Below are 27,596 nucleotides of genomic sequence, written 5' to 3' on the forward strand. Positions count from 1 at the left end.
AAATAATGAGCACATTTTACTGCGCCCCTCTTCGCCTGTCATGCCTGGTCACAGATTTAGAAAAATACAGAGAAGTATTAAAAATTTGTTCTTTTTAGACTGAAAAAAAGCCTAGAAAAATTATTAATCATCATCATCATCATCATCGGCTCGATAGCTCAGGGTTTCAGGGGTTTCGGATTCCGGTAACCCGGGTTCGATTCCCAAGTGGTGCACTAGTGCCCTTTGGTAAGGCATTTATCCTCATTACCAGGTCCCTCGGAGAGGACCTTAAACCGTTGGTCCCCCAGTTGCTTGCTCACCGGCATTCGTGCTTTCTGAGCAGTCGGGTAAAAAAACCCCTCGGTATAACATGATAACACACACAACATCATCATCATAATATGGCGCTCTTTCACTTTAAACAAGTAGGTGCAGTTTCAAATCAAAATGATTCAATTTCAGATCGTATGAAAAGTTGCAAAATTAATGGTATTTTTAGACATTACCATGGTAACAGTAATTCATAAGATGTGGTGAAAACTGAACAAAAATTTGGATTGGACATGGTATGTAAGAAAGAAAAATTAACAAAAATGTTTTAGGAATCGCCCTTCTTTTATTATCATTGCAAGTTTGCAATGTAATATAATATATTAATATAACCAATACTGTCCTGCGCAATCAAGGATGAATTACGTTCTACTATTAATATTTATATTATCACTTTTGGGGGGATGGACGCTTTTCTTATTTATTGAAAATGTGGATTTTAAGATTACGTGTTGAATTCAGATTCAGCACAGTCCACCATCTCTTTTGAATCTTTAAATTAGGTTCAGCTTAACATTCATATTGCGAACAAAATTATTACTTGCAACTGATTTGGATTTGATTTTGTTTTTAATTTGAATGATATTTCTAAATGCCTAATGGGTATAGGACTTTTGTAATTTTGATAATGAAATCGGGTAACAGCATGCACGGAAAAGGGAAAAAAAGCAACTCCCTTCTCTCTCGGTCTTTTCTTCTGTCTAATGCGAAATATATTATTCATTGCGGAGACCTCTTTGTGTGACTAGCTCTGTATCTGGTCAGTAAAATATGTTTACATAAATCTGATTTCCACCTTTCCGTTCCCTCTCCCTTTTCTTTCCTGTCTACGTATATAAATATTATGATTAAGTCGACAATTTAGTATCTTTTTGGTAATCTCCAACTGGGATCCACAATTTACTCTCTAAAAAATGAAGTGCTAATTTAGCTCTTAAAGAGCGTGTATAGTGACTGCACTTCGGAGTGCTGACTTTTCTCGTTCAAATTTGAACTAGACAAATCAGCACTCCGAAGTGCAGTCACTATACACGCTCTTTAAGAGCTGAATTAGCACTTCATTTTTTAGAGTGTATACAAACATTACTTTTAGTGGACGTACCCCCACCATCATTTCCATTCATGCTCAATTTTATACCGTTTTTATTTCCGATGTTAGAATGTTCATCCGTAAAATTGTACCCGATTTACTTTAGCATATTAGGCCTATATAATGTTTGAATGGAAATCAGAATTGAATTGAATATACCGGCCGCAGCCCTACCCCCTTAAATAATTGTATGGTAATTTTAAAATGTTGTCATTACTAAAGCTGTTTAGTGTTCTGTAGTATAGCGTTTTCACGCTTTAAGAATCCTGGTACCGTATTACAGGGTATAGATTTTGCTTCAGTCTGTGATCAAGAGAAGCAAACAAGCGCTGATTTCACAAAAGGAAAATAACTGTTTCCCCAATTATGATAGGCAGACACTATCTTGCTTTTGACCACGCGATGGCGCTCTTTCAATTAGAACAATTAAGGCCTATCGGCGTGGCGTTCATCATGGACCGAACTAAGGGTTCATCATTTTTTTGTCAATGATTTTTGCACTGATAAATTTTGCTCTGAGCAATTAAATCCGATTATTTCAATAGTAGTAAACAAAATAACCATATTACGACATATTTTTCTTCTTACACAGCAAAAACTGTGGTGTTAACCGGTGTGCATAGAGGACCACACCTATTTTACACCGGTGTTAAATTGGTGGTGTTAGTTCTACACCTATAGGTGTTATTACAACACCTATGGTTATTACATTTACACTCTTTGGTGTTATGTTCAATCTCCAGGGTGTTAGTTTATCACCTCAGGTTGTGGTCCTCTATTAACACCAATTGGTGTCAGCCTACTCCACAGTTTTTACAGTGTATAAGTAACTCCGTCTTAAGTAAGAATGGGAACAGAGAATGGGGAATAGTAAGGTTCCCAATATTATCTTGGATACCCCTATAAATCCCCCCGCCATTCAAAATTTCTAGGAATAAAACAAAATAATAATAATTGAAAAATATACAGCCCATGTATCTCAACAACAAAAGGCCAAAAAGAGTGAAAGGGAACGATAAATGAACAACAAAATGGCCAGGCGCGGATCAGGGGGCATGTATGTGCCCCCGGCCCCCTTGAGAATCAAATTTGTAATGTAAAAATGCCATTAAAATAGAGGTGTGTCCCCTCTTGAGTAATATTTAAGACATATTTGTTCGGGTACGAAATATCCTTCATTTGTGGTTGAAAACTTTTTTTTTTGGGGGGAGGGGGCTTGATTTTCCTCAGAATAATTTTCCCCCCTTTTGGGAAACCCTGGATCCACCCTTGGAAATGCCAAATGGGCTTTGAAAACAGCTTCTTTCAAAATAATGTGGCGCTGCAATAAGCCACTTCGTAGTTCCTTTCTGCGCATGATCAAAAGATTCTACGCATGATCAGAGGAAGGTCATTTTGTACTAAAGTGACATGGTGGTTAAACTCTAATGAGATAAGCACCAACTTTTATGTTTTGATTATTCATATATTCTTTTTAATTGGGGTTTTCATTTACATTTGTGTACGCCCTCTATTGGTAGAAAGAAATATTGCAAGAAAATTCTCATTTTCCAATCTCTATTTTTAATTTAAAAAAAAAATGATTTAAAGGGTCAAATTTACATATGAGCCAAGCTATATGATGAATAGCTGTACTGGAAACTAACAGTGTACAAAAAAACAACAATGCGTCCACGAACGACTGGTATTTCACAGTTTGTCAAGTACATTGTGCAACATGCTATGATAGGCCTATACATTCAAAGTAGGAATGCAACAAATACCTTCATAAATAAATTGTTCATTGCTGTGCTATTCTAGTCACCTGGTCTATTCAATATCTTCATCCTGCTATGTAAGGCAAGCTTACTTTGAAATCTGCCTATCATAATGAAAGAAATGAGAAATGAAAGGTCATTTGACGAAAGGTGTCCATAAGTAACTACGAACTGGTATATTGCCTTGATTTGTTTATCATCGACGGTGTGTAGCTTCTCGATCTCCGGCTCGGCATGTAAGATTTTTTTCCTTTCTTTTAAATGAAATATTCATAAAATGACAGAAAAAAATACAACAAACTGCTTTGGACATGTTGGATGATATAGCAATGTGATGCGGGGGGGGGGGGGGGTGTCCATCTCGGTTCCTCAAATTGATTCCACCCCACACCAGGGGCTGGTACAGTGGTAACGATTTTTGAAGGGATGGTGCAGGTTTACAAAAAAAAATGACAAGTCCTCCTCCCCTAACAAAGACCCCCTTTTCAATCTGAAATAAAGGTGATTTTCGGGTCGTTAAATAAAGACAAGAAAGAAAGTTTTATTTCCATATCAATTAGCCCCCATCCCCCTTTGATTCCCAGAGGGTGCTGCCTTTGGTGTATGACATACGCAGCTGCGGAACCCCATAAAAAATCTTGGAGGTGCTTCAGCTTGCCCCTGAGCCTTCCCTTCCCTCCTCCTCCCCCCCCCCCATACACACACAAGCGTGCAGGTGACCATCTGAAGTGCTCCCCTTGCCCAAACAACTGGACAGTCGAAAAAGAACCATTCTTTGTTCTCTAACAAAGAAAGACGAAAATGTAATCTTATCGCTCACTTCATTTCTTCACTACAAAATCAAAATCTCGATGAATTTTTTGACCCACCAAGAGTACCATCTTCTTTCTTTTTCTCCCAAACTCTGCTGAACTCTTCAACAAGTCGCAACAAATCTGATAACATATCGAATCGGTGTCCAATAGCAACGGATATAATGATATCATCGCACATTATTAGCAGCAGCAAGTCACTACTAGAAAATTTATTGTCAGTCGACGAAAACCCACGCGCCCGCCGTTTTGTAATTTTACATATTTCCATATTCATAGCCTCTAAGGGCCAATCATCATTGTGAAGAGAGGGGCAACGATCCAATCATGCCGCGAGTTTGCTTTGCGTCACTGAATAAATTTACATACAGCTGAACCGCGAATTCAGATGAGAGCGAGGCAGTCATAATTGATTGTCCATTGAACACGGATTGCACTCTCAGGTTCCTTATGACGTCATTAGAAAAAGTAAAATGCGTGTATACGTCTTCCTTTTAACTTAAAAAAGAGTATGAAAATGTATGATTTATAGATTTTAAAGGATATACATCATTCTGACTGAAAAATCCAATAGTCAAGCAAAATATGAAAGTGCAAAAACCTAATAAGAACATGTGTTTAATTGTAGGACTGCATGGGCCTAAATCTATAAAGGGAAAAAATCCTTGATTTTTTAAAAATAATTTTAATGGCCTAACGTTACGCTATGATTGAATACATTAAACAATTTATAATTTGCGTAAAATTTGGTTGTTTATGCCAGTTTTTCACTGTCACAATGATCACGCGACTGAAAAATAAATCACGTAATCATCGAGTTCTCACTCTGAAAATGAAATTTGTTTCACATTTTAAGCAAGTTCTAACTGAGCAAGTATAACTGAGTAACAAGTTAGCAGATAACAATTATATTTTGAACTTTTTAACAATTATTCAAACCTTTTTACTAACTTGAAAGTTTAAACAATTTGTTTAAAGTTTTGAATAACATGTAAAAGTTTAAACAACTTGTTTGAAAGTTTAATAATAAAAAAGGGGAAACCTGTGCCCGTACCATCACTGTCGCATTGAAGCACAGGCCCCCCCCCCCTGCAACATGTCTGATTAAGGAAACTTTACCCCACATAATAAAAGTATAGGAGATGAAAATAATCTTTAAAAGTTTAAGAATACAAAACGAAGGAGGAAAAGGCAGAAGAAGAAGAGAAAAAGAAGAGGAGGAGAAGAAGAAGAAGTAGAAAGAAGAAGAGGAGGAGAGAAAGAGAAAACTACTCAGAACTGAGAAGTCGACTTTCAAGCCCATTATTGGAAGGAATGATTAAAATTGGATGAAAGAATACGAATAAGAAATCATATAGGCCTAAAAAAGAAGGATAACGATGATGAAATGTGAAAAAAAATTGAAATAGAGGGAGAGAGAGGGGGAGCAGAGGGAGAGGGAAAGGAAAGCTGCATAGAAAGGCAACAGAGAGCAGAGAAGAGCCTTGTATCGAATCCATCACATGACCATCCTCTCCTGACAAGGAAGCTGCGTTCATTCATTTCATTTGCAATCCTTTGTGTGTGACTGCTTGCGCTCTCTGGAAATATAAAGATCGGCTGATCTTGACTTTATTATTCTTTATTTTTCTCTTGTAAGTACTTTTTCTCACATCACAAAATATGGAAGTCAACCCACCAGAACTTAAACGCGATGGAACTATGCAAGTCACAGCACAGGTAATGTTTGTATGAATTTTATCTCCTTTTTTGTGTGATGAGATTTAAAAAATCGGCTGCTTCTCCTTTTTTTGTAGACTGCTCACTGTTGTTTTACGTGCATTGCCACTATGCCGCGACCGTCCGGTAGTACACACACGTGTGTGCATAGTCATACTCAGTCATAGATCTACACCAAGTTACTGGCTGTACAGCTCATGTGCTTTGCACAGGTACCGCCGGTAAAGTAAACGTTAGTGTAGGCTGCATTGAGTTGAAATGAAGTGTAACAAAACTTATTTTAACTTCCCAATCGTTTAAATAGAAAATGCAGTGTTGCCTTGTCTTGTTTTTATAAAAGAAATGAGATCTAACTAGACCCAGATCTAGAGCCTAGTTATTCTCTCTCTGTCTCACTCTACTCTAGACTTGACTGTGAGTGTTAGTTGAGTGTTGGAGTTGGAATCTTGACTTGGTCTTGGATGTTGACTAAGACTTTCATTTTTTTTCATCTCTTCGTGTTCAAGTCTGATATTCGATATTGGGCCTTAACTGTTATTTAAATAATCTAAATTTTTAGATAGACTAGTCAGTCTAGAACCAGAATAATTTTTGATCGAGGCCTTGCGCCTCACACTCACAGTCACAACGTTAACCATTGTGTTGGCATTAGATTTAGATCCAACTTGTTACTGTAGTGTAGTGTCACTGTTATTAGTGTTTGATAAAGTCCACTCATTCAAATTCAATGAACAGGTTATGATATAACCTTGTTCTCAGTATAGTAGTCAGTTGCATCTCAATGTGTGGCAAAATAAAGGGTGGCAATATCGGCTTATTTTCTCTTTTTCTATGGGACAAATGCTTGTTTTTCTTTAATACACTGTTAGTTTCCAGTACAGCTATTCATCATATAGCTGCCTTGGCTCATATGTAAATTTGACCCTTTAAATCATTTTTTTTTAAATTAAAAATAGAGATTGGAAAATGAGAATTTTCTTGCCATATTTCTTTCTACCAATAAAGGGCGTACACAGAAATATGCCCAAAATTCGAGTTTTTGTGCACTCTGGTAAATACAAAATTTTTTCCTAAGTTACTAATGAAAAATAAATAGCAACAGTATGGAAATTAGTCATTTTGGTCACAAAAGTGATATTTTAATGATTTTGTAAAGTGTGTGCTATGTACAGCATTGGCATATCATAGTCCTAACTGTAGATTCCCCACAGGCAGGATGGTTGCAGTGAACAAGTGATACTGATAGAGTCTTGGTCCAGACTCTAAATTTTAATGTACATGTAGATCTAACGTTAGTCTAGATCTTGAATCTAACTATAAAGTAGGCCTAGACCACTCACACTTATTGCGAGGTTAATGTCTAATGTTGGATCTACACGTTTTCTTATTTGGATCTGGATGTATACGATGCATCCAGATCCTCCTGGGCATAACTGCATCAGATGAGACAGGGCGGAGTGAGGATTAGAAAGTTTCTGTCAATGACTTTGAATGAGCTTGTTGATGTTGAGTTGATGACAGCGTCACTCGGGTGATTCCACTCGATAGTGGATGGGAAGGACAAGTTCCTGTATTGTTCAGTTCATGCTCTGATTGGATTCTAGCACTTACGAGTTACACCTTGGTCTAAAAGTAGAATCTAGTCTCTACTCTAGTCGGCTCAGCCTTGATGTAGCTACATGTACGTCTATAAATTCTAGACCTAGATCGATAGATGAGTGAAATCATGACTTACCTGTCTGTATAGGAGGAGTAAAAAAAAGATAAATGAAATTCCTTCAAAGTACTTGCCAAACAGATGTAGACCGTATTTCACTCAGCTAGATCTTTAGGTACTTTGTGAGAAAAGCCTTTCAGGAGCCACCTGGGACCACTCACCCTCCTCTAGAGTTCTAGTCGAGATGCATCTTTTTGCTTGCACTAGACCTGTAGTTTTAGTTTTGTTCAACTGCACATCTGATTTTTTTTGTATTGTGGCCTCACTCAAGTACTACATGTACTATACTCTACAAAGAGGACTGTACTCAACACTCAAGTGTAGATCCAACCTCCTCTGTGAAAAAAAATCACTGCAGTATTCAATGAAATCTACTTTTACTTCTAGAATTTATTTTAACAGGAGTGTTGACTGTTGCCTGTTATTTAAATACACCTGAAATCGATTAACCCCTTTGTTTTTGTGTGAAAGCATTGTTGTCCACAAGGAGTCAGTCCAATGATGTATTTTTAATCAAATTGCCAATGGGAATAGTGGACATGAATAAAACAAAATTTCTACACGTGTGCATAACATTGAAATTAACTACAGTTCTGAAAGGAATTGAGGAATTAGGAATTAGATCATTATTTCATGAGCACTTTAATGACCAATAAAAGCATACATGAAGAAACATACTCCTTTCCAACATAGGGGAATCCTGTTACATTCAATGTCTTTGAATTGATATGATCTTTCCATTTCCCCGCCAATTGTTAGCCTGGCATGTCATGTTTGCCAGCCCATTTACGAGTATTGAAAATTCAGAGTCCATGGTCCAACTACTTGCCTGCACTTTGGTTGAGGAAATAAACATGTGCTCAATATATTTCATATTCATATCTACATGTATAGTACTCACACATCCAACCTTATCATTCCTTCTATCAAAGACTTCACACAGCATACAAATAGAGCATTTGTTACTTTAGTTTAGGAATGTACGTGTAGAGGTATTGTGAATTATTTTCATTTTGCTCTGTGGGGAAGTGGTACAGTACATGAATTTTCAAGTGAAAAGTTACAGGCCTAGTGGCCTACACTGGTATGAGGAAAAGTGGTATTGATTACCTTTGTGACTTCTTGTCATGTTTTTTAAGACTTCCTTTTTTGCATTATATGTTGAAGGAAGTTGTTCTTTTTTTAGTGACCGCTTTACACAAGCAGTAATCATCTGCATACATTATTTTGAGGGGGAAATGAAAAAAAGAGGAAATTATAGAAGTTGATTAACTTGCACAGTTGCACCTACAGTGACTTAACATGGTGAAAATCATCATAGGGAATTGAAAATTATAGATTACCAACAGGTTGGAAACAAAAATTTTTCACATTGCATTATTATTACATATGTAATAAATCAGGCCAGTAATTTGAATGTCGTTCAAATTCAGAAAATATAATATATACTGGTATATTATTTTTGGTTCACATGTTTCTGCCATATAATTTACAAGCAGTAAAGGGGAGCTAATAATATTCAGGATACTTCAGGCAAAGTACTGTGGGTAAGAAGTAGGCCTAGAATACGCATTTATGGAGATGAAACCTGTACAGCAATTCTGATGAACTTTGCATTGCAAAGATTACTTACAATACTAGAGTGTTGAATGTTAGTAGTAAAAGACTTCCTTCACATGCATACATGTATGCCGTACAGTATCACTCCAAACTGAGAGGGAAGTTGAAGATGAAATTGATACTACCATCATGAACAAGCAAGAGACTAATAGTATCATCACTTAGATTATCAAGGCAAATTGTGGACCCACCATATTAATTGATTTCAGTTTCAATTACAAACAAATAAAAAGCAGGTCACAATGGAAATTAGAATTTGTGTTCAAAATACATGTACTAGAAGTATTCAGATAACTTCAGAGGCTCTGTATTAACTGTGAAGTTTTCTGACAAATGACTTGCTCATATTGTCAGTGCCTGGTTGCAGCTTTGTCCTTTGCCAGTCATACAAGAATTGAAAACTTCCTGTTCCATGTGCACTTCAGTTCACAAAAGCCTCTTTGAAGATTCCATGCTTTCTGTATTGAAGTCCTCTTGTTAATTACGTGGATTGTTCTCTGCCCTGATGAATCAACAGACCATGAGAGACAGACCCAAGCTACAGGTGGAACATAGTTGCAAGGACAGTCCTTCAATTACATGTAGATCCTGGCAGAAGTTGAGCATAGGTTCCAGTCTTGCTTGAAATTTGTTGAATCATGAAAATTTGGGGAAATGTTGAATAGATTTTTTAAGGGGGCTCCATTTTATTAAGTCCATTCATTGACAACTCTAATACAATGGAATAATGCTATTAAAGATTCCAGTGCCATGTTTGGAGCCGGAGGCTTTACTGATTAACTTCAGGAAACTTGGAGTCAGAGATACACATACTTTGAGGAGTTAAATCAAATGGGGTCTCGGGGCGAATTTCATGTATCCCCGGAACTGTTCCGCGGAGCCCTGGAAAACTAATGATAAAGACTCCCTGAAATAAGGTACATACAATTTAGCAAGATTGGGCTGATGAGCTTTAAAAGTAGCCCTGGGGGAAATAAAAAACAACTCCCTGGGTCTAAAACAGAATTCCAATTTAGAATTTGTAGAATCTTTTACCCTTTTTACACAGGCTAAAATTTCCTTAACCCCGTACTATAGGTGGGGCTAAATGTAGTAATGGCAATTTAGCCCCACCTATAGTACGGGGTTAAGCTTAGCCCACTTTCTTTTTACACAGCATTTTGGCAAAGTGGGCTAACCCCACCTATAGTACGGGATTATTTGGCCCTGCAAAAAAGCAGGGTTATCCCACCAATTGCAGTGCTAAGAGCAATAGTACGGGGTTAAGATTGCATGTGTAAAACGAAAGTGGGCTAAGCTTAACCCCGTACTATAGGTGGGGCTAAATGGCAATTTGGCCCCACCTATAGTACGGGGTTAAGGAAATTGTAGCGTGTGTAAAAAGTGTACGAGTGAAGTACTTGTACTACGAATGATCGACAAAAACCACTAGTCCGGGGTTAGCGAGTTTTGTGTGTGAAAAGCAAACATTCCTTATCCGGGGTTACCAATAACAATTTGGCATGTGTAAAAAGTAAAAAAAATAGTACGGGGTTAAGGATAGTACGGGGTTAGCGATAGTCCGGGGTTAAGAAAATCCTGTGTAAAAAGGGCACAAGTGTTATTCCAGTGAAAAGCCTACCAGTGGTGTACAGTACTGCTCAAACCCTAATGTACAGTACACTATCATTTTAGCAATGATCTTTTCCGAGTACTGTCCATAATGCAGTTATTAAGTTTCCATAATAATGCATTTCCAGGGACCTGAATGTATACCTGGCCATTTCAAAGCACTTTGATTGTACCCAAATGACAAATTTCATGTTCAGGTACATTGTACAGGTTGAAGGTTTCCTGTTGAAATGATCTGCTGAAAATTGTTTCATCCGAGAAAGCATTGACCTACATGTAGCACTTGTAATAGGAATGCACTTCTTGTGGGCCAAACTTCCTGGAAACTTGAGGGGTGGCTGGAGAGGACACTCTCCTTTCAACCTTTCCCTCCATACATGTATAACTGTCAATTTGAATGGCGTTGTGTCAAATGTTGACTCTAGCCCGGGCTCTAGCCTAATCTTTGCGAATATGTCACTGGAAGTATATTTAAATTACAACATCATCAGTGCCATCTGAAGCACACACCTGCTTCTCCCATGATACCATGGCGGGCTATTATGACTTACTATGACTGGTGTTGTCTATCCAGACTACAAATACATTTATCTGGCCAAGCAAAAATAGTCAATTGGTAATCAGTACATGTATGTTGCGAAAACTTGGCATATCTTTGTGTATGGTATTATGATTAAATGTGATGAATGATTTTAAAATAATTTCATGGTATCAATTTACCTGTGCCAACCAATCATATGGATTTACAACCCTGCCATGGCTTTTATTAGGAAGTAAATTAAAGACTTGTCCAAAGACTAAAGACTCGTGACATGTCTAACTTGCGGTCACTAATCACTATCCTTGTTGTTGAGAGATGCAGTGTCTGAAATGTTTATTGTTGTAGAGATTTTGATGAGTCCAGCAATAGAATCCTTTCAAGGTGAATATAGGCATGTTCTATGCTCATTAAAATCTGTGAAATGCAGAAAAAAAAAGAAATGGAAAGTGTATAACTTTTTTCATTGTTGATATGTTATTTTCCAAAATATGTGTGAATGGCATTGGTAAATGACTGGTTTAAAAAGCAACATGATCAGCAGAGGACCATTATACAGGAACAGCACAGATAGTTACAAACACTCTATGTACATGTGACTTGTTTTCATTAAAGACCTACAGGCACATATTTATCCAGTGAATGAAAAAGCATTTGAATAAAGTCAAACTTTAATTGATGCATTTTAGTGCATAATCTCTAATGAATGAAATAATGACTGCAACAAAGATCTCAATCCTGATTCTACGTACATGTATGTACTTTGGGCCTTTTCAGAGTACTGTATTGCATAATTTGCAAACATTCTCCAATGTTGACCTGTACTTCCTGGGTTTTATTCATTGATCTGCGATGGTGGTGGGTAGGCTTAATTAACCCTTTGGACCCGAAAAGCGGGAATTCAGGCTTCAAGTCATGTGATAAAAAACCCCAAGGGTTTCAGATATCAGGTGACCTTTAAACTTGTGTGGGTGCGTCGTGGTCTAGTAGTTTTGACTCTTGCCTTTCAAACAGAGGGTCGTGGATTCAAATCCTAGTCATGGCGTGTTTTCCTTCAGCAAGAAATTTATCCACACTTTGCTGCACTCAACCCAGGTGAGGTAAATGGGTACCCGGCAGGATTAATTCCTTGAATGCACCAAGCGCCTTTAGCAGCTGGAGCTACAGCCGGGGTACTATGCATTGTATAGTGCGCCACAGAATAGGCAACTAGATAGATCGGCTCCTCATAAATGGTATATATTATTATATTATTAAAGATGACGTCATTTTAGAGATATTCAGTCAATTACTTCAGTTTATTATTTCTTCGATGATTAGCTTTCATTTTATTAGGTTTTTCCATTATAAGATGAACATAAAATACAACCCTACCATGGAGGCTCTTGTGATAATACACAGCTAGCCGTATATAGACTAAGATATTATTGAATTTTACAAAATTTGAGATTATCGTTAGGAGAAGCTAAAGAACATCAGCCGAGACAGGCCGAATACTAACAGAGTGCCACTGACATGGCTGGGTTCAATATCCGAAGTCATGAGAATAGGAGATCATTTTTATTTCAAATATCATGTATTCCTTCATTTGGCCAATAATCTAGATATGTGCAAGTAATTTAGGGCGAGGGTCATGACCGTCCCAGACTCCCAATAAAGTCAGGATTCAAAGGGTCAAAATGAGGGGAAGCAATGTGATTGAATGCCCTCTTGTAGGCTGTAGCAACTGTGTTGATTTTTTTATTGTAGTCCAAGCAATTTGACTGATTTGAACATTCCTAGAGAGATGTGCACACTTTAGTGGTGTGAAGCCAATAAGCCATGAACAGTACTTTATGTCCCCTGTTACATCTGAAAGTTTCCTACCCGAGACCCGACCGAGTCCACTTGCAACCTTGACTGGATTATTGGTGGATTAGCTTCGCGAACGGACCGAGTCCGAAATGTGGTCTGTTTACATCACAGTGTTCATTCCCTCCCCTATCACCCTATCTGTACTGTTTCGAGCGGCATCCGATTGCTGACACCTTTAAAAGGCGCTCTCGATCTAGGCTCCGAATAATTCGCGCGCGCTAATTGAAGTTACCCGAGATTCTGAAAGAATGCTGATGATCCCAGCCGATCCCAGCAGTCGTGGAAGATATGATCGACTTGAAAAGGATACGTTTAAAATGCTTCTTTTCACTCAAATCAAAGACTTTATCAATCACAATTCACATGTCGCATGCCGCAAAAACATTCGAAGAACGACGGGGCTGGGGAGGGGATAGCACGCACTATATGACGTAATTTGACAGCTGGCGAACGGACCGAGATAGGTTCGAAAGCTTGTGTGCGTTTACATCTACGAATCGGCGGACTGGGGCCGGCCCGATACCTACCCGAGACTACCTCTGGATGTGGTCTCGGGTAGGTTCGCTAAAAGGTGGCCCGAGGTAGGTTTGGGATGTTTACATCTGATTTCTTTCCGACCCGAGGTAGGCCCCGGGCCGGCCCGAGGTAGGGAATCTCTCAGATGTAACAGGGGTCTATGTCCACACACATTTTCATTGGCTCATCAGCATGCACTAGACTTTGCCCTTGTGTACAACATGATTGTTACAGATACACCTGAACTTTAAAAACCATGCAGTTTTAGCTCATCACATTTGATTTATCACCAAAGCTGTAAAGTGTAAAGAGATCAATGTAGCAAGAACTCCCGCCTAACTTCCTGATATCAGAAAATTATCACACCATCATTAAATACACTTGTACTCTGTCCACCATTATTGAATTTTGAAATAAATAATTTCTTTAGGTCGTCATAATTATTAGGGGAAACTGTGGAAGTACATACATGCAATATGTCGGTAAGAAGATGTAGGGCGTGATGCTAAATTTTTGTAGGTTTTTTTTTCAGAAATCTCTCTGACATGGCTATCTTGAATTTTAAAAATTGAATTGCATTTAGTAGTTGTTGGTATTATTTAAACACTCATATTCACAGAAAGGCAATTCTTTGAAATGAATTTTGCCACAAGAAAAATTGAACATACTGAATACATGTACATGTAGTACTTCAAATTCCTGTCATTAAAGTTATATTGTACATGTAACATTACCAGTTTCATGATTTCTTGCAAACTTGGTCGTTAGCGGTACAGAAAAAATGTAACCTACAATTTTACATACACTGTACATCATATACATGTATGTATGTACAGTAAGATTATCATAGTAATTGACTTGAATTTTGTGGTCACGAAGCTTTATTTTTCTCAGTGTTGTGTACATACATGTGCGTTGTTCAAACTGAACATTTTCACTGACTTAAGTTAATGTACTACATGTACATTTAGTCAGTGAAAATGTTCGGTTTGAACAACGCTCACAATCTTGCATGTTTTGGTGGGAAATGTATTCAAGATTTGAGATGGGATCATGGTTTGCATATCAAGTGTCGGGGGAAATGACAAGGGTGTAAGTGCGTTATGCCAGGCAGACGTCACTGTACATCTGCCTGTATTGATTTGACAGTTCTATGAAGATTTGCATGTGAACGGGGCTTGTGATGGGTTCAATGTCTGGGCCATTTCTCCCTGTGCATCTGCAATGTTATTTTCTTGAGACGATCTGCTTCCACATTCATTATCATACATTATACGTCTCCCTGTGTTCATTATTGGCTTATCAATATTGCATGTGTGCAGGGGAAAAGGCTCAGAGAGATACACGTCAGATGAATGTTGATGATTTCTGTTTTGAATATTACCTTGGATTGCTGGATTGCTTTTCGGGACGTCCTCTGTCTTTTGATGCAGTCCACACATGCAAAAGATGAAGTATCGGCGGCAAAGTAGTATTGCGTTTAGCTCTGTACAGTATATGAGCTACAAAATACTTGTAGTACAACATTTTGCTCTTACAGCTTGAAAGATTTGTCCACAAATTGGAATGATTTGGAAAATGTATATCAGAAGGAAATTACATGTAGTTAAATATTTGGATACATATTTTTAATGCTCGTACAGGTAGGCCCAATTGCTTCAATAATTGGACATTTGGACTCAAATTTAAAAATGGTCATCCTAATAAACTTGTGTACAGGGAAATGCAAATTTCATGAGTAGGCCTATTAGACCCAAAGCAGGGATTTCAGGGAATACTTTTCCTGGTATTGCATTGTAATTTATTTGCTGTAATAAAATCATTCAAATATTAATTCAGACTTTTAACACAAAATGCCTTTTGTGTACATGTAGCAGGGATTTTTTCTCCAATTTCCCCTGAAGTCATGTATCTGCTCATGGATCATGCATAATCAAATATTTCTATACATGTAGACTATGGAGAGAGCAGAGGAGAATAAAAAAAAAACCTTCCTGAAAAAAAATATAATTGTAAATTTTGCATGCCTTTGATAACCTTGTATAGTGTGCCTTTTAGATGGAGAGGGTTCTATAGTTATGAAAGACTTGGCTGAGTTGAGGTTTTGCCTTTCTGCCCGAGTTCTATTTCATCTTCTTCTTCGCGACATCATTTTGACATGAACCGTGTCTGTCTCAAAAGAAAAAAAAAGTCTGTTTGCTGTTTGTATTGTGTTACAATTACTGCCTTGGATCTAATGCTGACTGTGAATTAAAGATTTGCTATTTTCTGGACAGAACACCTTCAGTCCTCCACTGATCTACTTTGCCCCATGCAAAAAAAAGACATGCTAGTGATATTTCCTGTATTAAAAAGGGCAAATTTTTTTTAACTGACATATAGGCCAGTACATGTAGACCATGTCTATTAAATTATGAAATAACCAAGATTCAAGAACTCAGATTTTGGCTTAGTTTCCTTGCATACTTCTGATGTTCTCAAAGTGCAAATATAGGGCAGTAAATTTGTTGATGTGCTCTTTAAATCTTTCATCAAAGCATGGCTATATTTGGATAGTTGCTGATAATTCTTTGAACAACAGTTGGTCAGCCTTTTGAAATTTCCACACACACAAAGATGAAAGAAAGTTGTGAAATCAAATACATCCATGTTTCAGACAAGAAGATACATGTACACAGAGGGAGGACATTGGGCAAAGGGTATAAAAATATGTACAAGTAGCCCTAATGATTTGCAAACAATGCTAACTGGGTTTTAATACAAAATTTGAATAGAAATAGCCCTATGTAGTTCTAAAAGAATTACATTAAGAAAGATGTATTTTTCCTAATTCTTATGAATTCCAGTGATTTCCTGGGTCTTATGAATTTCAGTGATGGCTGTAAGGGTGTATTGTTGATTTTTCAAACTCAATAATTCTTATTGCCACCATAACATTGTACACGTCTTAGTAGGATTTTTTAAAAAGACAAACTGTATGCATGCTTGACATGAAATAGATTTTGTAGTGTCACTGGGATTGGGTTATTGAGCAATTATTTATTCATTTTGAACCTCTTGAGGTGTTCATGAAGTATGGATGCATGCTTTGCTGCCAAGTCTCCTGTAAAGCCTACCTCGGCTTGTTTGTTACTGCCTGATGATAAATCAGCATACAATGCACCTACATGTACAGACTGCATTGCACACACAGGTCATCATGCACGTAACAGGCTTGTCGTCCTAAGGGACGAGGAAGACGAAACGCCATCGAGGGGATTTTCGAGGCTCTATTAATCAGCAATAATATGAATTGATGTGCATTTACAGGATTAGCGATTATGTTTCGCCATGCGGAAGAGTGGATGAGGATAAGGTGATTAGTGATCATACAAGGAATAAAAAATGCAGTCTGGTTATCCTGTGTGTGTCAGTTTGTTTATCATAGAAAGGATGGAGAAATTCATCGTGCTTTTAGTTATTTTAGATAGTGTATTTGATTCTTGATTGCTGTCAGGTATTAACTCATAGATCTACATGTGCATGAATATGTTGTGTATACAGGTGTAGTACTTATTTTCTTGCAGTAGCCATTTAAAGATGTAAAATAAGTATTAAAAAGAAGGAGAAATTCGCATTTGTGAATATGTTTATTACTTGATTAAATGCAAAGGTATTAAAGATATCAGTGCACAGCTATTGATAATGCTGCTTTAGTTTAGTAAATGCAACTTTCACTCATTTGCTTGTAGTTGATTTCATGTACATGTGTACCTGTAACCTTTGAAAAAACATGTACATGTATCTTCATTTATCTTTTAACATGTTTTTCATTTCATTTCTCTTTATTTCAGGAGGGAGCTGAATTCTTGAAGAGGTCGGGTAGAGAGGATCTTATCCCAGCAGTAGATGGTGAAGGGGATGCCAGACCGGAGGTTAAACGAGATACCACAATGGAAGCCACACTAAAGGTACGGTCCCCATGGCAGAAGTTCTTTAGTGTAGACCGACAACCTTTGTAGATGATAATATTGATAGGTGTTGTAATCTGTACAACTCTTTGAGTTGTGGGAGCTTGGGACAGATTCTAAAATCTACTTTTAAGAACTTCACATTAATAGCCTTACTAATTAGTAGTACTCCCCTCCGCCTTCTTCAAACAAATGAAAAGCATAATTCTAGCTTTTATCAAATGAGAAAATTGAGACGAATCAAAGGAAATAATATCATGTAGGCTATCCTCTTTATAAATGTATTTTGGCACGCATATTGACTTCCACATGAAGATTTTGATTTACATTCTGAAGTGAAATCTGATGAAGTCAAAAACAGGAAAGAAGGAAATATATCCAAACATACATATTTCCTGTAACTAAAAAATATGCATCATTCGAAGAAGAAAAAAAAATGCAACTGATTTATGATATTCATCAAGCCAGAGTTTGCAGAAATCTTTTTTTTTAATGTATGGGACATTTTGTGTGAGAGTTTTTCTCCCTCTTTGTATCAGGGGGGGGGGGGATCCCCTCCCCAATATCTCACATTCTGGCCTTGAATATTTCACTAAATACTTCCTCTTTGCACTCTAATGCAACACAATATCAGGGCTTTCATACCCAATCCATCACTTTAAAATACCTTGGTATTCTATTATTAGCAATCCTACCCAGGAACCCGTAACACAGAGGTTAGCAACTAATCGTACGCTTGATTTTCACAATGGCTTGTACATTGTAGTCGATGCAATCAGTCGTAGAAAAATGTTCTATGATTGTTCATTGCTAAAGCTTTGTGTTTCGGTCCCCAGATCAGAAAAATGTGTGGTATTTACCTTCAAGAGAAAATGCATTTTACTAGAAGAGGTCTACTAAAACACTATACTTTCCAAAATGATGATAACTTTGCAAGAATTCTCTGAGGATGCAGGGATGTTTGCAGTGTGATAGCATATTGCTATAATTTCTGGGCCCCGTCCTACAAAGAGTTACGATTGATCCAATCAATTGTAACTCTATGGAAATCCATCAGTGTCATCATAAATTTTTCTACAGGAAATTTGCAAATGTTCTTTGTATAAACAAAGGAGAACACTCCAAATTATCAAGAAATCAATGAATAATATGGATATACATTCATATCTAGATTTAAAAAAAAAACATGCATTTTGTATGTTGTCTTTGCTGGGGGCCGTTTCATAAAGCTGTTTGTAAGTTAAGAGGGACTATAAGAACGACTGTTGATCCTTTCTTGTGCTAAATGGTATACACAAAAACTTACATGTAAATTGGCGAGGGTTTTGCGCGTAAGAAAGGATCACCTGTCGTTCTTAACATCGCTCTTAACTTACAAACAGCTTTATGAAACACCCACGTGGCTTTATAAGATGGACCCCTGATGTGAGACAAGAACAATGCATGAAATTTGCGCGTAAGAAAGGATCACCTGTCGTTCTTAACATCGCTCTTAACTTACAAACAGCTTTATGAAACACCCACGTGGCTTTATAAGATGGACCCCTGATGTGAGACAAGAACAATGCATGAAATATCCTTTGGAAAAGAATGCAAGACTTGATACTGTCTCATATATAGGCCTACAATTAAATGTACATGCATGATTCTGGTGCATGTGAAGACATAAAATTACTCATCCTTTTTTTTAGGCCTTTAATAGTACATTGTAAGTTCCCATAATTTACAGGTACAGTATTTGTAAATATAGTGAGTGTAAAAGTTTATAGGTTTATTTGTGATTTCAGTACTATTCTATTGTTCATTTGTGAATGGTGAGCCAACCTTGGCTCTGTCTGGGGTCACCTAGAGTTGTTTCTCTATACTAAAATCAATGACCCCTACCAAACCACAGATATGAAAATTAGATTCATTTCTAAGCCTTTCTAGCCCTTGGATTTGGAGCTTGTATTAAAAGTAAAACCATATTTCCTTAAAAGCTACTACACTGTACATGTAGTAGGGAAATATGCTTTTGTTTATGTTTTTTAACTTCCAGGAACATATAACAATATAAGCCTCGTTTCTGACAACAGATTTCCAAAGTAAACTATTATACTGCATGTATCTGCCTAATATTATTACACAAACAATGCATGGGAATCACCCAGACAGTAAAACTATTATTTTTGTGTTATGGCTGTCCACATGGGCTGTTGTAATACAAAATGTGAAGCTACAATTGAATTTTATATCAAAAAGTTCAGAGAATATGCATTCTCTGATTTCGGATTATTCTTTGCTCTATGATTCCAGATCATTGCACAACAAAAACACAGACACATGATAACAAAAACCTTTGGGTCTGAAATGACAGACTACCTGTCTGCGACCACATGGTTAAATGAGGTCATGTACAGGGCCTGCATACCTACCCCTTTCTGTTTTCAAACAAAGAGCATCCAGTGTGTGCCATTCCTATTCAAATACTTGAAGATGGATTGATAAATCAGCGAGTGGTTTGTTGGGTGCGCACTCTTTGAATGAGGGTCAGTGGGGTGAACCATATTTTTTGGCGGGCATTTTGTTCCCATTTCTGCCGTTTGATTTCATTCAACATGATTCATAGAGATGTTTCTAGCATTTAAATTTTGAATCGTAAATACGGAGGTGGGGGGCTGCTTGTAGGAAAGATACAAAAAACTCTTAATAAATTTAAATTCAAACGTCTTAGTTAGTAAATAATACAGTGTACAACAGTTGTAGGCCTACACCTTTTTGAACTGTACATTAGCTATGTACTACATGTACATGTTGATGTACATGTATACTCACAAATGAGCACATTCCCACTTTTAGTGTGCTACTTTAATAAGTAACTACAAGTAGCTCAAAGGGCATACATGTACAGTACATTTCTGTACAGTAAACATTCCATTTATTGCATTTAACTCACATACTGTACATAAATCTCTTTTGCTTCTGTACTATATTTTAATTCTTTGCCAACATCTTACGCTATCAGTCATTATTTGTTCTAATGATTAATGTGCAAACTGATAGAGTATCTCTCATAAAAGTGCGTAATGAAACTACCAGAATAAACATTGATCAGACTTTGGTCAGGCATGAACTATGATGCTGTATTTGCGTTCTTGTTTCAAATATGAAGTTATTAATTAAAAGGAAACGTACAGTATGCAGAATGGCAAGTTCATGCCGTTACCATTCATGTATACCAATACCATACCCTGTCTAGAATATACCTAGTTGCTTTTGATATCTCCATACATTATGTACTTCCATTTAATATCATAAGAGCTCATTTGTATGATTAATACAAGTACAATGTCAGTCTCTGTACACTAAAGCTGCATTCAGTTTGCCTGCAATTTAGTTGGATTATTATAATTTTCAAACATACATTGTAGGACGCTGGCGGCGTATGTAAGCCTAGAAATTTATACAACTGCAGAATACTGTATCAATTTAGCTGTATGATAAAACTGTTTAAAACATAATGTTGCATGGAAATTATCGGATATACATATTTGATGTTGAAACAGGAAGTCATCAGTCAAGTTAGTGCTCCTTCAGAATTATGCAATAAACAATTTATTTTTGTTTTGAATGTGACACTGGAAAAAGCTGTATTCTTTAATCCTGTATTTATAGTGTACGCCATCACAAATTTTATCCTAACAAGTCAAAACTACATGGTATATTCTTCCTTGCCCGAAGAAAATAATGGATATTCTTTCTACAGTACATGTATGTGTATTCATGTAGCCCTTTATTTATGTATTTTACTTTGGAGGGTGAGCTTTAGTTTTAACCTAGAATACAATACTGGATACAGCAACAGAACAGTCACCCAGTACAAACTTACAATGCAATGCAATATTGAAGGGGGAAATGCAATAACACCCCTGAACTCTAACAAAGGAAATTAATGATAAAAATAGATAGGGTGAGGGAATGTGGACCTTTATGAACTGTTATTGATAGTTCGGATGTGGCCATTCTGTGACCGGTCAGCAAATGCAGGCAGGGGTCCCGTGACCTTGCTGAAAGGTAATTGAGCGAGGCTTTCAATTACTCGTCATCTGGTCAAAGAACTGACTTACTTTTTGTTCTCTGAAGTCGGTCAGTTCCAGCGGAATATGGAAAGGAGTCTGTGTATAAAGAATCCCATATTCAGCTACATGTACTGTAAATTGTAACGTATTTAGTGAAAGATAAATTTTGGACAAGACTAAAAGCTAGGCCCCTTCAAGTAGTACATGTATCTTTTGAGTTCTGGAGGCATTTGCATACCCAGAGCTGTAAAATTGATGTGAATTATATTTTTTTGTATGTTAAGGCTCCGAATTTACATTTTTAAAAGTTTATCCAAAATTATTTTGAGGAAAGAACAACATTACATGTACGTGAAAAATTATTTGCATTTACATGTATACAAGTAAAGCCAGGGTAATGATATCCCATGAAGCGCAAAAGGATGCTTTTGGCAGTGATAGGCGCCATATAAGCATGTTGGTATTATCATTATTACATGATATACATGTACAATGTATACACATTTTCAAGGCCTATGGATACATGTACAAGTTGACACAACATATTGCTCCTGCTACAAGTGCTGCAGGTTTTATTATATCTGAGATGTAGGGTTAGGGTTGCAATAGGGATTTATTGTAGGTGAAGGATAGGGTATGGTATAGGTAGTTAAATAAATACATGGTTGAAGTTCAGTGATTTGATTGGTGTGCACTGTGCAGAATTTATAACAGAGCAATTGTCGGCGGCGAAAATGCCTTTGAAGTGGATAGTACAATGTACATGTATACAACAATCTTTAAAGGATCTGAGACAATCTGTATGTTGACTTTCAATTTTAAGTATAACTACATGTACAGTGTATAAAGTCACAAAATAATTCAATTCACCGACTAGGCAAAGCATGCATTGATGTAATATTTCCCTATTCTAAGTTGATTTCCCCCAGACCCCCAGACCCCCACTGTTGAAACAGTCTCTGGTGCCAGGACTTCAGGGGCCTGTTGCATAAAACTTTTAACCTGAGAAAACTCCGGTAAAAACTGAAAACTAAGGTTAGTCTGATTTCTGCCATTGACTTTAACACAGGGCAAAAACTCTGGTAAAAATAACTTGAGTTTTCTCAGGTAAAAAGTTTTATGTAACGGGCCCCTGATGTTTGACTTATGTAAACTAGCCTGTAATTCATTCCATTATTATGACTGTATTTTGCATCCTTTTCAAGTATTTTGATTGATTCTGTCTTTGTGTAGGAAGGAGAGGCATTCCTAGAATCTACTGGCAAGCCCGATGAAATGGCCAGGACGAGAGGGGAGCAGGAGCAGATTGATGATGCCATCGCTGCCAGTGAGCCCCCAGCAGTCCCCAGAGATAACACCATGCAAGTCACGGCAAAGGTAGGGAAAACCCCCACGGTGGTAGGCATGCAAATGATTGCCTGAATTCACATTTGTAGCAAATGTCAAGATACATCTAGGCCTGTTTCAGAATTGAAATAAATCAAAGCTCTGTGAAAGATAACATTTACTAATGCCCGCCCCTCAGATATTTCAATATTTTATTTTGTACATTGCAATTATGGTTCTTTAAACCTGATAATTAGATTCCAATTTGTTGCAATGTTTTTTTTCTTTAAGTCATGCACTGACTTGAAGAATTAGTCATTCGACAATGACTAAATCACTTGACACTTTACATTAAAAAATGCTAATACACAGTAACAACTTGCTGAGGGGTTGGTGCCTTTAGGTCTTAATATTTTGCACACTATTAATTTGAATAACATATAAAGCACTCAACAGCACCTTATGTCACTTTATATCTTGATACCAAATTCCCAAGATCATAGGGAGGGGGGCCCACCCCCAACAAAAAAAATAATCAGAGAGATGCCCAAAGTTGCCTAATACAGCAAGGGTTAAAGCCTACTAATGTTCTTACTTTATTTTATTTTGTATGTTTGTGTACAGGAGGGTAAGGAGCTATTGGGAGATGAACCCATTGGATCAACGCGAGCAGAGACAGAAGCTCTCAAAGAAGTAGCAGATGGTATGATAATACAATACAATGATCATATTTCTGTACACGCTTTATACACTGCAAAAACACTGGTGTTGATTTAACACCAGCCCGGCATCTATATATGTCTACACCAGAGAAGTATTGAAACAACACCAGTTTGGTATCAAACCGATGCTGTTTAAATATATTTGGTGTTGTATAAACACCTTTCTGGTGTTATACCAAAATGAAACTGGCATTGTTTAACACTTCTCTAGTGTGGACATAGATTCTGGGCTGGTGTTAATTCAACACCAGAGTTTTCGCAGTGTAGTTCAAATATATTCAGGGTCGGGCCACTTGTCTGTTTGGCACATTTCTATATTATAGCACAATTGTGGAAAATTTAAAATGGCACAACATGTATCCAAGGCAAGGGGTCTGTTTCATAAATATTACAACGATGGTAACTTTGATTTATTGTAACTATCCTGGTTACAAGGCTTGGCAGCCAATCAATCAAGGTGTTCATTGTACGTATTTATGAAACAGACCCCAGTGAAGGAGGCATTGAGGCCTTTCCATATTTAAGGTGCTGGTTTACAAAGAATTATTGAAGTCTGTCTAAAAGTAATAATTAATTGTTAAAGTGCCTGTGATGTTTCATGCATAACCTTATTAATTGTTGTGCTATCGAGCATATTCTTTGAGCATAGTCTGACCATTAGAAATGAATGTATTGAAACATGTACAATCGCTGGGCTGCGGACTACTTATCAATATATCTCAAAGTTTTATGAAAAGAGTGTTGGAAAGCTCACCATAAAAGCACAGTGGCTTAGGGCTAGAGACTTAGGGCTATCTCCTACAGAATTTGAACGGAAAATGATGCGAATGATCGTTTGCAAATGTAATCATAGCATTAGGCAGTAGAAAAGTGTATTTACCTTGTTTTGTTTCATGTGCAGATGCAGAGGTAGTAGAGGGTGACGAGGATGATGAAGATGACGATGACGAGGGCGATGATGACGAGGAGAACGGTGATGAGGAGGAAGGAGAAGATGAAGAACAGAAAAACCTCAAACGAACAATCACAATGACAGAGACACTTGCTGTGAGTTTACAGAACAAAAAAAAAAATTTTCCAACATGAATTTTTTTTTCTTCACTATCTCAGATGAGCAGAAACTTGCATTGAGTTTACCTAAATAGAAATAATGAAAAGCAAAATTTGCATTCTACATACATGTAGATGTAATTATACAAATTTCCCAACTGCATTTTGATGCATAATCAACTGGGGGAGGGGGTATTATACCAATTACCTAAACAAAATTTAGTTTTATCCTGGATAATTTATTGAGAGGGATTAATGAATAGCTAAACCAAGTTTGACTGATTATTAAAGAACATGTGGACATGTGTAATCAGAATCCTTTGTGTCAAATTTTTAGAGTGGAATGTGAATGTGCAGATAAAGGAATTTTAGCTAGGTTTTTGTCTCTTACAAGAGAATTGGGGGTGGGGGCACCAAGTTGAATGTTCAGTCAAGTTTTAACAAAAGTGTATTTTGGAATCTCTTCTGTTTGTACTGATAAATTTGAAAATGATGTCATAGATTTTCTCATTTTCATTCCCCTTATCATCTTACAGGAAGGTGAAGAGTTCCTCAAGAGGCAGAAGACGAACGGAGATGCGACGGAAGAGGCACCGCAGGCGGAGGCTGCATCTTGAAGGGCGCCCTCTACACCCAACGATCCGGTACCTCAGTCACATTATGGCCTTCATTGTATATTCCATGGCCAAGAAGCTATCACGAGGTTACACACACACTTGTACAGTCTATTGTAAAGAAATCAAGAAACAAGAAAACGTAGTGTAGTTTCTTGCCTTCGGTTCACTAACAAATTTAACAACAAAAAAATGACTCAGATGTTTTAGATGTACTGTATTTGTAGACATTGTTCGTTTTACGTGTTTGATGAATTTTTTTACTTGTAATTTGTATATTTTTTCACTAGAGTGGAATTTGCAAGCTTTCTAGTTCATGGTAGTATTTTTCAACTGAAACTTTTTTGATTTGCCTAATTATCCATGTAACATATGCATCGTTGAATATGAAGTGGTATGTTGACCTATGGTAATTTATATTTATCATGATATTTTAAATGAATTCAAACTGCTTGTGATAGTTTGACATTTGATTCTTTTATTGTCTTAAGTTTAGACAAATATGTCGTCTTGCTAGATGCAAGATGTTGTCCTGCTTCACATGATATGATTTTCAAAGAATTCCCCTGTCCTTGTTTGTACTTTTATCTATTCAAAGGCTTTGTAAATGAGCTCCGCTTTGTAGATGAGCGCTGGTCGATCATTGTGTTATGGAATCAAAATATTTATCCATGTACAATATAAAGGGAAAATAATTGCATGCCGGATGTAAATGTGCATAGTGTTCGTAAACCATGTCGACTGCAAAACTATGAAGGGCGATGTAAATTAGCAAATCAAACTTTAAATCAACTCATTTTTTTACTGTCTTCATCATCTCACTGTATTTATTCTCAGAAAAATTGTTGAATCATCAGGACACAGATTTATGAATAAAAATGCTGCATTTTCAACAGAAGTTGTTTTAAAAACAGAATTTTCACTCTTCAACTCCTTTCCCATTTAATTATGAATGTGATTGTTGGTTTGCATTATGGCAATCCACTGTATATATTCTTCCCCGTGGCATGAAGGCAAACTTTGTGTTGATGCATGCATTTTTTTCCATTGCTATCAGTATTTATGGAAAAAATGCTCTAAATGTACAAATTCATCCATATATAAGAAAGAAGTGCTCATATTATTCAGTATTGTTTACCATATATTGTTTGTTTTTAATCGCTACCTTGAAAGTAAAGATACACCAAAATATTCAGGTTTGGTGCAAATCAAACCTATAAAGAAAAACTGCATTGCATAAATGATGCTTAGGTCTTGGTCAATTGTTATCTACCTTGTCCTTGCTTCTATCCAGTTTGCAATTTTGTACCTTTTTTTGTAGGTAAATATTTTACTGTTGTAGATTTTCCTGAAATATTATCAAACTAGAAATTTACCTACATAAATTATGAAATGAGTATGAGCTTTTTAGCTGAAGGTGTTATATTGAAGTATTTGTTTTTGAAAACGCTTGGGGAGAGAGAGTGAATGAATGTTGGAACCTTTTTTATCTTTTATCTGTAAAATTGTATGCATCATTGTAATATATTACTTGCCAAAGGTTTCTGTAAAATGAAAGTTTCTTTATTGCGCATTGTTTATGAGAGATGACTAGTCACAAATGAAATTGACTACTATATGACTATGATAGAGTCGATTGGGACTAGTCATTGTAGCGCAGAGATTGACCAACAGGTGTGAGAGAGTCTGGTAAATGTATTGTAATTTGTTTATTTAGCCGCTTTTTATAACCCATCAGGTAGTTAAACTTTGTATTCTGACTTAATTTATTGATAAAATGTACTATATGTTCTGCAAAAAGATCCAAATGCCTTTCATGTTATTATTATCATATATCAAAGAATTGCATGTTCTCTTTTGTAAAGCCATATTGGCGTATGTGATTGAAGAAGTAGGGCAAGGTAGAAAAATTGACCAAGAAACAGTCGAGCATCCTTCAATATTTACTTATTCTGGATTATTTTGTACGTTCTCATGCACTTTCATGTATTGTTGTCTACGTGTGATATATTTCAATGTTAATTCTGCCCTTGGATTCCAATCAATACAATATGTTAATATTCCAGTTAGTGTTATCGATGCTTCGTCAGAAATTGTAGTTGTAAAACTTTTGTAAAAAGAAGAAAAAAAGTTAGTTCTGCACTATTACTTATATGGATTGTTAAATGCTTTCAAATCGTTCTTTGGTATTTTTCCAATTATTGTTTATCTCGGTCACAAGGTTTGTGTACGGCAAATCTGAAGAAATTGTAAATTGGATGAGTACAGAATTCATAAAGGGCGACGGTGATAGTAAAATAAATGCTAACAAATTTTGATGGTATTAGGCA

The 27,596-nt window shown here is 36.7% G+C and overlaps 1 protein-coding gene across 1 annotated transcript; it reads left to right on the top strand.

The window, feature by feature from the left end:
• The first annotated feature begins 5,504 nt into the window (after positions 1-5,504).
• Positions 5,505-27,596, top strand: LOC121427191 (nucleolin-like). Its single transcript, XM_041623461.1, has 6 exons — positions 5,505-5,690; positions 17,380-17,496; positions 22,788-22,931; positions 23,505-23,583; positions 24,504-24,649; positions 25,189-27,596. Exons 1-6 carry the CDS (start codon positions 5,634-5,636, stop codon positions 25,267-25,269), a joined length of 624 nt encoding a protein of 207 aa, XP_041479395.1. The 5' UTR covers positions 5,505-5,633; the 3' UTR covers positions 25,270-27,596.

Source organism: Lytechinus variegatus, chromosome 14, assembly GCF_018143015.1.
Source record: "Lytechinus variegatus isolate NC3 chromosome 14, Lvar_3.0, whole genome shotgun sequence".
Lineage (NCBI taxonomy): Eukaryota > Metazoa > Echinodermata > Echinoidea > Temnopleuroida > Toxopneustidae > Lytechinus > Lytechinus variegatus.